This window comes from Tenrec ecaudatus, chromosome 8 (assembly GCF_050624435.1).
Source record: "Tenrec ecaudatus isolate mTenEca1 chromosome 8, mTenEca1.hap1, whole genome shotgun sequence".
In the NCBI taxonomy this organism is placed as follows: Eukaryota; Metazoa; Chordata; class Mammalia; order Afrosoricida; family Tenrecidae; genus Tenrec; species Tenrec ecaudatus.
Genome location: NC_134537.1, coordinates 5031168 through 5043162, shown reverse-complemented (window position 1 = coordinate 5043162; position 11995 = coordinate 5031168). Strand labels below are relative to the sequence as shown.

Below are 11995 nucleotides of genomic sequence, written 5' to 3'. Positions count from 1 at the left end.
CTGTCAGAGAAGGAAAACGTCCATATAGCATGGTCCACTAAGCTGAGCGGGGGCCATGTGGAAGAGTACATGCTGGCAGAAGAGGCAGGCATACTTGTAAGACTCAGAACGACAAGGTGGTCCACTGTGTTCCAGATCTCAAGGGTTTTACTCTACTTGATTTCCAAACTTATTTTTGGCATATTCAAACATATGGATGTGAAAATATGTTTTTTGCTTGTTTTCTGTCTTCTAATGAATCGAGCTGGGTATTTTAACAATATACTTGTTGAAAAGAACACTCCATTTTGCATGAATGATTAGAGGTTGTAATATTTATTAAATGTATTGAGTGCCAGAGGAGAAGTAAAATTGATTAAAATGTCAGGTACTATTAGAACTTCTTAAATAATAGCCATTGAGTGGAAGGTAGGAGTTTAATCTCACATGAATTTGATGTCCAATGGTAATATCATTCCCATTGATATTACCTGAATATCAGGTGCTGAATGGGCTGTATTTCCTTTGAACCTGGAATTTTTATATAACCTCAATTAGCAATAAAGAGGATCAGAGTAGTAACTTCTTTTTCCTCATATTGTGAGATCTCAAATGATCTATTATTATTACACAGTTTGGCTTTGAGAAATAATATTCAGAGAACACTTTGTGATGAGCTATCCATCAGCCCTTCTACGGTACTACTCTAAGTAATAGCTTCGAGTCAAGACAGACTTTTAGGGTACAGTGCATTTGTGCATCTTGACACCCCTCCCTGACTTTCATGAGGGTTTCTGCCAGAGGCAGTTGTAGAGATGCTATTGAGAACAGTGACTATGACACCACTGGGAGCCTCCCCCCACCCCCATATTAAACCCATCCAGAGAATTTGCTTTAGATTACAGTAACATAGGAAAAACATGTCTTGCTCAGTAACTCATATGCCTCCTCCCTCATCATAATAGCAACTTATTATTTTTTAAAATAATACTGACTTTAATGACTGTGATTCCTAACTTCTCTAACTGACAACTAGAATACTCAGAGCCTAATTTGATACCAAATTCAAAAGTTCATTCTTAATCTCAACGTGTTTCTATGTTTCTCTCCCTTGTTACTGCTTTCTATTTTTATCACCCTCATTGTTATATGTATACATAAAAAACAATTTTTCCTCATTTATTTTCTGTCTTGATATAAAGTTAAATTAAAGACTGTCCTTTTTGTTGTTATGAAAAATTAAAATATTACAATGCAGTGTCTTTCCTTACTCATTACTTTTGTTCATTTTAATTTGCTGGGTGTGCATAATCTTGTAGGATTTTTCTCTTGAAATGTGGAATTTAGAAGATGCACCAAGATACAGCTATCTGTTGCTCTCCTCAATAATTTTACCTCAACCTTAATGAATTCTCTCTCAGGTTGTGTTAGTCTGGGTAGACTTGAGAAGCAAATTCATTGATACTCATATATGTACAAGAGAGTTTTACATAAAGGGTAATTATACATTAAGAAAGCATCCCAACCCAGTCCAGTCCAAGCCCATATGTCCGATATTAGTCCATATTAGTGCGATAGCAATCTATAAAGTCCTCTTCAGACTCACGAAACAAATGCAGTGGTGCCGAATGCAGGAGGATCACAGGCCAGTGGGAGGGAAGTCTTGTGGATCCAGTGGCATTTTAAGCATCTCAGCACTGGCAGGGATCTCCATGTGGCTTCTCTGGCTTCAGAGGTCCGGTTGCATCAGGGTAGGTCCATGTGACTTCTCCAGCTCCCAGGGCGTAGCACCATGTGTCTTGTCAGAAGAGTGTCATCTCAGGGAGTGAGCAGAGAGAGAGACGTGTCTCCTGCCTCTAAAGAGGAAAAACAGGAATTCCCAGAATCCCTAGTGGGGAGGCCATGATCACATAGAGGCCTCATTGGCTATGACCTGATTGACAGACTAGACTCCACCCCTTCACTCATAATCCTCTCAAATTGACACCAGATTAGGTAACGGCCACACAGGTTTTTTGTTTTGCTCTGATAATTTCTTCCATTTCTTCCACTACACCCTTAGTTCTCTCTATCCTAGGCTAAATATCTCTCCTTAGCATTCACATGCTTCATTACATCAAGCTGAGAATTTTCATAAGGAAGAGAGATGGAGAATTATGTATTTTTCTCTGTCCACCCTTTACCACATTGTCCAGCAAAGAGCTTGTTGGACTCTGTTATCCATTGAATCTTTATTGGGTGTTCCGGTCTGAAGGCAGGAACGGGCCTTTGAGTTGTTTGGAGATTCTGCTCCAGAGTTAGCATCTTATGGATGCTTCATGGGGTTGACCCCGCTTCTAGAAACTCAGCTCCTAAGTGAATCTCCACCTCCTCTTTGTTAGCGCTCTTCTTCTTCCAACGACTCCTCCAACGCAGGGGAGCTGACCATAGGAACAGCCACGAAGACAGCCCAGTTCAGGCAATATTTCATTCTGTTCTACGTCCAGTTGCCATGAATTGGAACAACTAACAGCAACACCATGCCCCCTTTTAGCTCGGGAGAGAGGGGTACTCATAATAGGAGAGAGATGTACTGACAACGTTTCAGGCACTCAGTGTGACAGGGCTTGTAACGAGGCACTGGGAAGAGAGCCAACCCTGCTAAACCTTATTCTTTCTCTGCTCTTGGGGTCACTTTCCCATCTTAGCAGTTGACCCGAAGGGGCTTCAAAAAGTTCGTGGATAAATTCAATTCATTATCTTTCAAGTCCATTTTCCACGAACTTTTTGAAGACACCCCCCAATATGGTGAAGTGAAATTACTTGGTGCTGCTCTTCTGTCCACCCTCTTTGTTTCTCTCACCAAATGGCTGGTTGGAGCATGCAATGGGAGCATGTGGAGCACTGACTCCAGGATGGGTCAGTTTTGCCGTTCTCCTGAGTCATCCCAGAAACAGGAAGACAGGATTCCCATGGCTATCGGAAACAAGAGCCACCAGGTGATTGTGTGCGAGAGCCCTGCCTGAAGTGGCAGAGGCAGGAGTAGAGACCACAGCACTGAGACCATGAGACAGAGCAGTGCCAAGCTGTGAGGTAGGTGAGCTTCCTGGCCATATGAGTAAAAGCAGAGGCCATGGGTCCAGCATGGTTGAACAGCGTGCTGCAGATAAAATAACTTTATTCCTACAATTTATAACCTGCTGACCTCCCCCAGAGAACCACCGTAAGCGGGAGTATTGTTTGTGTGTTTTCTCTATGAGCCAGAATCGACTTGATGGAAGGAGATTTGGTTTGGTTTTTCAGTGCCAAATCCAGCAGAGAAGAAGAATGTCCAGGGAGGGACAATTGGTGTCAGCGTACGGCAAAGGAGGTTGGAAGGCGGAGGCCCATCTGAACTCTGTCTCATGGAAATCGTTCTCGGGGAGATGTGAAATTAAATCTCCTTTCTCTTTGTAGCAGAGGAGGTCAATGGGCTCCCATACCAACTCTTCGCCTTGTACATGGTTCCGTTCTATTGTTCAGTTATCTACGTACTTTGGGCCCCAGACCCCCTCCTTGGATTCCTATTTGAAGCTATTTACTTCACAGTCATTTGGTTCCCAACGCATCTCCTGATGAGGCACCATGCGCCATATGCAATCACCTCAGAAACCCTGTCACAGCCTTCCATTTGGATCTGGTCCACCTTCCACTTGTTCAGACTCGAATATACTGTGTGTCGCTTGTGCCACCCAGACTAACTTCCCTCCATCTTTCTAACCACTAGGTTTCTGCATTCTCCCCGCCCCACCCCTGCCGCCACCCCCTCCATTTTTCACTTCTTCCTTTGAGTCCATCTTGCTTATTCTTGACCTTTAAGAAATTAATTTCCTTTAAGTTCTAATTTATAGATGACCCAGTGAATGCAGGGAGCCTCAGCATAGTTTTGTAGCCTCTTTAACATGTATTTCCATATCTGTTTCTCGGGAGGACTGACGCCCCAAACCAACCATCACCTTTTGGAACGGATTTTATACCTTAGCTACTCAAGATAAGAAAGATGAGAGTGGGAAGGAGAACAGAGGTATGAAGTAAAATGGGCAGGGTTCCTTGAGTAAGGTGACCAGATTTTAACAGTGGTAAAGCGGGACACCAGCAGGACACCACTGATAAAACTCATATCCTGGTGAAATAACCACATGACAGCCCCAAACCCTAGCTTGTCATGCATTCTTTCTCAAAATTGGGACTTTTTGAAAATGCCGTGGGAGGCAGGAAATATTGTTAAAAATCGGGACATCTGGTCACCTTATACTTGGAGAGCAAATTCTACTGAGAGCAGTACCTGGGAAATCAGAAGTACGTCCAGCAGCGGATAAGGAAGGAAGGAAGGAAGGAAGGACACTTCTGCTGGGTTGAGGAGGGGGCTGGGGTAGAACTTTGTTGTTGTTGTTATCTGTCATTGAGTTGTGCCCCCCTTACTCCCGCCTCCTGGTGACCCCATGCAGGTGCAGAGAAAGGCTGTGGAATACTCTGTACAGTCATGTGCCATCACCATTGGCTGATTTTCAAAAGTCGAAATACATCCCCGAGTCTTCCTTCCTAGTCCCTCTTAGTCTAGAAGCTCTGCTGAAAGCTGTCCAGCGTTATAGCAGCACAGAAGCCTCCACTAAGATAGGGGATACTGCACGTGAGGTGCATTTGGCTGAGAAGTGAATTTCCGGTCTCCCGTGTAAGGCAAGCTTTCTCTTGCTCTTGCTGAATGCTCTAGAGGTGGTTGTGGTCGTTGCATAATTTCATGTCAACTTGATAAATAAGTGTAGGGGAGGAGCATAGCTTGTCAATCAGGTCACAGCCTTATTGATGCCTCCTTGTGGGATTGGCCTTCTTATGAGGATTCTGGGAACTTCCCTCTCCACCCCTACTGCCCCCACCCTGCCTATGCCTCCCTCCTCCTGTTGACAAGCCATGCCGAGACTTGCTGAGACCCGAGGAGCCTCTCTCTCTGCTTCACCTTCTTGTTGAAGAGCCACACCTGGAGAGCTGGAGGAGCCATGCGGAGACCCCAACCAGCACTGAAGTGCTTCCCCTGCCAGTGCACCCACCGACCTGTGATCTTCCTGCATTTTGCATCTTTGCCTGTGACTGTGTGAGTCTGAAGAAGGATATTTGGACAAGTAGTGGACTTTTAGGTTATTATCGCACTTATGCACTTGATCTGGGCTGGGCTGAGGTGTTTTCTCAATATGCAATTGCTCTTTGATCTAAAGCTCACTGGATCAGTTTCTCTAGTCAACTCAGCTTTACACAGTGGTTGACTCTGAGACACTTGGAATCCAGACAGGGCTACCAGGTGCAGTGACTATTATAATGAATAGGTGGTTCTGTACTAGGCAAAGATAACTTAATAACCTTTATCTCATTTTACTCGCAGGGTGTGGCCTGAAAAGCCATGGATGCCTCTGTCCTGGAGTTTGGTTGGAAACATCTTTCATACTTCCAGCCTGCCATGTATTCAGGCGTCAGTGAATTCATTCACCCTAGAGAAATAATTACACCTGGTCCCTTATACTTTGCAGGTTTCTAGAATGAGTTGGTATCCCTCTTAGGAAAGTAATTTGGCAAAAAACCTTTACCAGATGTGTAACTAGCACTTCCACTTCTGAACCTTTTACCTAGAAATAATCTGAAATATGGAAAAGAGCATCATCTTATAGTTAAAAAGTCATAATAAGTACCTTTAAAGTCAAAGCACTAGGAAAATGGAAACAAGGGAATGACGAAAGCATTATGTATCTGCGAAAATTGCAACTGTGAGAGAAAAAAGTGATCATATAAAATAATACATACGACAAGATGATAAGTGTATCGGTGTCCCAAGAAAGAACTGTAAGGTCATAGCATCGAATCTTAGTGCTTTGGGGGGCTGTAGGGCTCATGGGGGAGCTTACCTTCTATTAAGCACTTCTCATGATCTCTGAGCTTTTTTCTAAGACACTTAGACTGCTCCTTAAACAGGCAGATTTAAGCATTCGTTTGGACACTGGTGTTGTGGCGTAAGTGATGGCGTGTGGCAAGCAAAAGGCCCCTGATACGGTGTGGCTGAATTGTAGGAGAGAGGCCAGCTCTGCCATCGAGGACACAGCACCAGACAGGATCCTCTCTTCATCCTATGTGGATTGGGAAATGCATCAAGAGATTAAAATGACTAATGAGACAGGGAAATTTTGCAGATTTCCCACCCTGCCCCCCCCAAGCCCCCACCCCCCAAAAAAGAGAGGCTAGAAACCGTTTCCTTTTCCCATTGTGTTTCTTTCCAAGTGACTGGCGACAGGGTGAAATTCCATAACCTCATTTGCATTATTCCAACTTGGGAATAACTGAATGTCATCCTTTAAACTCTGACTGATGAGAACCTAACGTCCCCACCAGACAATGCGCTGTTTAAACTGGCAGGCCATCACGGTAGAGAAGTGACTTATCTGTAATGCACAACATGACTCATTTAGCCGCTAAGCAGTTTCGTTGTGATCTTGGTCAGTGGAATTCCTGTCACCTATCCAACAGTTAAGTCATGTTGCATAATTGTAGGGTGACATCACTGGGTTTCAAGATTATTGGCTGAGAGAAAAAAAAATCCGGGACTGTAAGCCTTTCCGGTCTCTGAACGAACGACTTGTCCTGGGACTGCAGTACAGCCAGAGACCGAAGGAAAAAAAATGTACTGTGAAGTGGCTTGGTTTTGGCGTGTCATTGAAAACCTCTGAGTCTATAGCACACAGGGTCCTGTGGGAGACTGTCCATCGTGCCTAATTATGAGGTCGCTTCCCTTTGTGTGGGACTCCACAGTGCCAGTCATTAAGGTGTGGGGGAAAGTTGGAGACAATGGCATTCTCTGGTAATGAGGGCATTTAATGTTTCTGAGAACCTCACAGCCTCCTCTTTGCAGAGACCAGTTTAAAATGCAGCTCGCCATCTGCTGTACACATAGACACTGAAGAGGTGGTCAGCTGGGACCCAGTTGAAAACCTTTTATGGCTGAAAGCCTGGCTTATTTCCAAGGGAACGGGTAGTCTAAGTTAATCACCCTGGAATACATAAACTTTTACACTGGATGTAATTGTGTAAAGTATCAGGGCTTAAAACTATCTGCAGACATGTCTAGAGACTGGAGCTATGCTTGATTAGGGGAAGCACCAGCACCACTTTGAACTTTTGACATATATAGTTTATCCATCCTCTGAAGTAGTTGCTACTGTGATCCCCACTCTACCGACGAGGGACTCAAGACTCTGAAGTGATCTCGCTGGTGAATAGTGGGACCAGCACCTGTGGCGAGCTCCCGAACACAGCCAGCCTTAGCTGCTGCCTTCCACCGCACCGTTCAGCACAACAGCAACACCTCTTGCTACTACTTCTTCCAGGCACTGAATGCTCCGGACGTGACCTTCGCTCTATTACAACCATTATATTCTCCCGTCCCCTCTATGTGGTAGAAACCACTAATTTTATCCCCTTTTGTGGAGCAAGAAAGTGAGGCACAGCGAAAATAAGTCACCCAGAGAGTAAGTCTGCAAGGCAGAAGACCTAGGTCCAGACTCCGTGCTTCGAACCACCACACCAGTCTGCTTTCCATACCCTGTATTCAATACCCTGCCTTGTGCACCTACTACCATGCTACCCTCACAGTAACTGGGAATTGTGTTATTATTTCCAAATTATAGATGAGAAAATGGAGTCTCTGAGAGACGGGGCCACTTTTCACTCCATAATTGGCAGAGCCAGAATTCTTACAAGTCCAATGGACTCCACCACACTGCACTAACTCCTAAACACAACAAACCCCAGCAAACCCAGTGACTTTGAGTGGATTCAGCCTCATCACCCCCACGTGCTACAGAGTGGAATTGTGCCCGAGGGCTTTCTTTGCCTATCTTCCGTAATGCCTTTGGATGGGTTTGAACCACCAAACTGCGTGTTCCACTTAGGGATCTTTTCCAGACCACACCGCCACTGCCCCAATCTCAAGCTACAGTTTCCAGATGGAGTGGCAGCAGTGTCTCAGGACAGGGGTGGCACCTCAGCATTCTCCCAGCGCGAGAAGTTAAACCTCGTTCCTGGTCTTTCTCCTCTTCAAAGAGCGGGGCCTGGTGAAGAGATGCCAGAGGGCCGTGGAACTCAGCAGCCATCCATGGGTGGATCTCTGAATGAGGGGTCCCACTTCTCAAGTGCCCCCCTCTTCCTTTCTATATTCTGGAAGCACTCCTGATGTGATCACATGTCCTCTTTCTCCCCCCACTTCCCTTTCTCTTTCCACTCTTCTCCTTATTTCCAAAGCAATGCTTCTTGCTCTCTTTCAGTGAGCAAGCTCATGTCCCTGCCTGGTAAGGGTTTTCACCAGCCCCCATTCATCCCTCCTCCATTGTGTGGCACAAATACAGTCCTCTGGAATGTGGCCACCCTAAGCTTGACACACAGTTTCATAGGGCTTTAGAAATACATGTGAACGGTGACTTTAATTCTGTTCAAGAAGCGTTCCACATGTGTAACTTGTTCATTCGACAGTATGGGTGTCCTGCCATCAAAGCTGTAATACTTATGTAAGGAATCTGAAATTGCAGTAAGAAGACAGAACCAACTAGCTAAGAAGTACATCAAAACAAAAGTGATTGGGGGAAAAGAAAAGTTTGAATCTTAAAAAAATAGTTAGACCTGGAAATTCAAGAATAAAGAGCTCCTCTAGTGAATTTGAGCTCTTGTTCTTTGAAGGAAATATATCCAATGATACAAAATGTGAAAAAAAAATTGTTCATTTCAGAAACATTTATTTGGGAGAAAGTACAAAATGAAAATATGGGTGGCTAGTCCTGCATGGACCGCCATGTGTCAAGCACAAAATCCAATGTCATTAAAAGTGAACCCGATTGAGAGAGAAGTCTGGTCCACTGAGAAAGCAAGCACTCAGAAGGGAATGAACAGGAGAGCATTTTGAGATGGGGTCGGAACTAGGAGAGCCGGCGGGATTGCAACAGGTTAAGTTTAGATGTAAAAGTAAGGCCGGTCCATTTAGGGAATTTGTTGCTGTCATGCGTGGCTCATGGGGTCTCTGTGTACATTGGGATACAAACACTGTGATCCATGGGTGTTTCCCTGGCTGATTTTTGGAAGCAGATCACCAGGCCTTTCTTGCTAGTTCATCTTAACTAGTGTGGGACAAAAAGATACAATGAAGGAAGAGGTCCATGCACACAGCAATTAAATAATGTGGTTCTTCCATAAAAAATAGATGGTAAAGATAAACAATCTGGAGGAGAACACACCAGGCCCGATGGTTCCGGGGGGACCTGAGAGAAGGAGAGGCAAGGAAAAGGAAATGGGTGTCAACAAACCCAGGGACAAGGGAACAACAGTGAGCCAAAATCAATGGTGAGGAGGGTGTAGGAGGCCTGGTTGTAATTGAGAGGAATTACTGAAACCCAAATGAAGGCTGAGCATAATAGTGGGACAAGAGAAAAGTAAAAGGAAATAGAGGAAAGAATCAGGAGGCAAAGGGCATTTATAGAGATCTAAATATAGGCATATACATGTGAAAATATATTTATATATGATGATGGGGAAATATATCTATGTACACATTTATAGATTTAGTATTAAGGTAGCAGATGGACATTGGGCCTCTACTCAAGTACTCTCTCAATGCAAGAACACTTTGTCCTATTAAACTGGCATTTCATGATGCTCACCTTTCCCACAAGATCACTGAAGACAAATGGGTGCATAAGCAAATGTGAAGAAAGATGATGGAGCCCGGCTATCAAAAGATATAGCGTCTGGGGTCTTAAAGCCTTGAAGATAAACTAGCAGCCATCTAGCTGAGAAGCAGCAAAACTCACAAGAAAGAAGCACATCAGCCTGTGTGATCATGAGGTGCTGATCAGATCAGGTATCAGGCATCAAAGAACAAAAAATCATATCATTGTGAATGAAGAGGAGTGTGGAGTAGAGACCCAAAGCCCATCTTTAGGCAACTGGACATCCCATTACAGAAGGGTCGTGGGGAGGAGATAAGCCAGTCAGGGGCAGGGTAGCAATGATGAAACATACAACTTGCTTCTACTTCTTAAATGCTTCCTCCCCTCCTCTATCAGGATCCCAATTCTACCTTACAAATCTTGCTAGACCAGAGGATGTACACTTGTAAAGATAGGACCTGGAAAAACAGAGAATCCAGGACAGATGATCCCTTCAGGACCAGTGCTGAGAGTGACCATACCAGGAGGGTGGAGGGAAGGTGGGGTAGAAAGGGGGAACTGATTACAAGGATCTACATATACCCCCTCCCTAGGGGATGGACAACAGAGAAGTGGGTGAAGGGAGACATCGGACAGTGTAAAACTTGACAAAATAACAATAATTTTTAAATTGTCAAGGGTTCGTGAGGGAGGGGTGTGGGAAGGGGGGGGGAATGAGGTGCTGATACCAAGGGCTCAAGTAGAAAGAAAATGTTCAAAGAATGATGATGGCAACAAATGTACAAATGTAATTGACACGATGGATGCTTGTACGGATTGTGATAATAGTTGTATGAGCCCCCAATAAAATGATTTTTAAAAATAGATGGTAAAACTGTTGTTTCCCTTTGTACTTAAGAATAGATTTTACCCTGGGCGGAAGCTTCTTAGAGTAAAAGAGCGGAAGTGCCTTCTCTTCCGGTCTCTTTGGTCTCGGTCTCAGAAGCGAGATGACGAAGGGAACGTCACCCTTCGGAAAGCGTCGCAATAAGACGCACACCTTGTGCTGCCGCTGTGGCTCCAAGGCCTACCATCTCCAGAAGTCGACCTGTGGCAAGTGTGGCTACCCAGCCAAGCGCAAGAGAAAGTATAACTGGAGTGCCAAGGCTAAAAGACGAAATACCACCGGTACTGGTCGAATGAGACACCTAAAAATTGTCTACCGCAGATTCAGACATGGATTCCGTGAAGGAACAACTCCTAAACCCAAGAGGGCAGCGGTTGCAGCGTCAAGTTCATCTTAAGGATTTCAACATTTAGTTGTGCAATAAATGTTCTCGTATTAAAAATGTAAAAAAAAAAAAGAATAGATTTTAATGAGAAAGTGTTCTATTACAAAAGAGGGTAAAGGGAAACCTTGATATAGTCGGTTGTTATACGCTGGCCCATGGACCTTCCTTTAGTGAAGAAAGGTGAAGAAGGCTCATCCACATTGTAAGCAACTCCACAGCACCTAGAAAGTGTCCTCATCTAAATCACACCCTGGGAAACCTCCGGGGGCAGGGAGGCTACTGCTGGGCCAGCTGACCTTCAGAATGATCTGAGATCATTCACTCTACTTCCCCTACTTGGTGACCATCTACATTCCTGAAAAGATGATAACCACCCCCAGAACAACCCATAAAACAAAACAAACAAACAAACCTAAAAGCCAGCTGCCAAATTCATTGCTGTTGAGTCAATACTGACTCATAGGGACCATGTAGGGCAAGGTAGAACTGCCCCTGTGAATTTCCGAGACTGACATTGTTTATAGGAGTGGAAAGCCCCATCTTTCTCCTGAAAGGATTATAGGGGCCTTTGATTTAGAGGGTGGATAAGTGATGTATGGGAACTTCTTCCAGGTACTGTGGTGGTCCCAGTTACTGCCCAGGAATGACTTTAGTAAGACCAAGATGGCCGCGGGACAAATGATTTCATTTTGGTACTTTGGTCACTAAGTACTTTGGGATCTGGTCCAGAGGAGGTCATTCAATTCAGACATTGACTGAGGGCCAACTACTTGCCAGCCACCAAGGTGCCACCCAGTGATCTCTGTCATCTGGTCTTCATGCCCTTGCCTAGTGCCCTTCCCTATTGGTCGGAGTTGGTCTGTGTGATCCAGGAGCTATGTAAAAAATGACGGTGCATCCCCACAGACTATAGGTGAATGTATGGCTCTGCTTGCTTCTCTTTCTTGGATCGCTCTCACTCTGGAAGGAGCCAGAAGTCCCGTCGTGAGGTCCCACCGTGAGGAAGGATCCGAAGTCCCGTCGTAAGAGCTGTCT

The 11995-nt window shown here is 44.7% G+C and overlaps 1 protein-coding gene across 1 annotated transcript; it reads left to right on the top strand.

The window, feature by feature from the left end:
* Nucleotides 1-10678: 10678 nt before the first annotated feature.
* Nucleotides 10679-11001, top strand: LOC142454183 (large ribosomal subunit protein eL37-like). The gene has a single exon (XM_075555561.1). It carries the CDS (start codon nucleotides 10679-10681, stop codon nucleotides 10970-10972), a length of 294 nt encoding a protein of 97 aa, XP_075411676.1. The 3' UTR covers nucleotides 10973-11001.
* The last annotated feature ends 994 nt before the right edge of the window (nucleotides 11002-11995 follow it).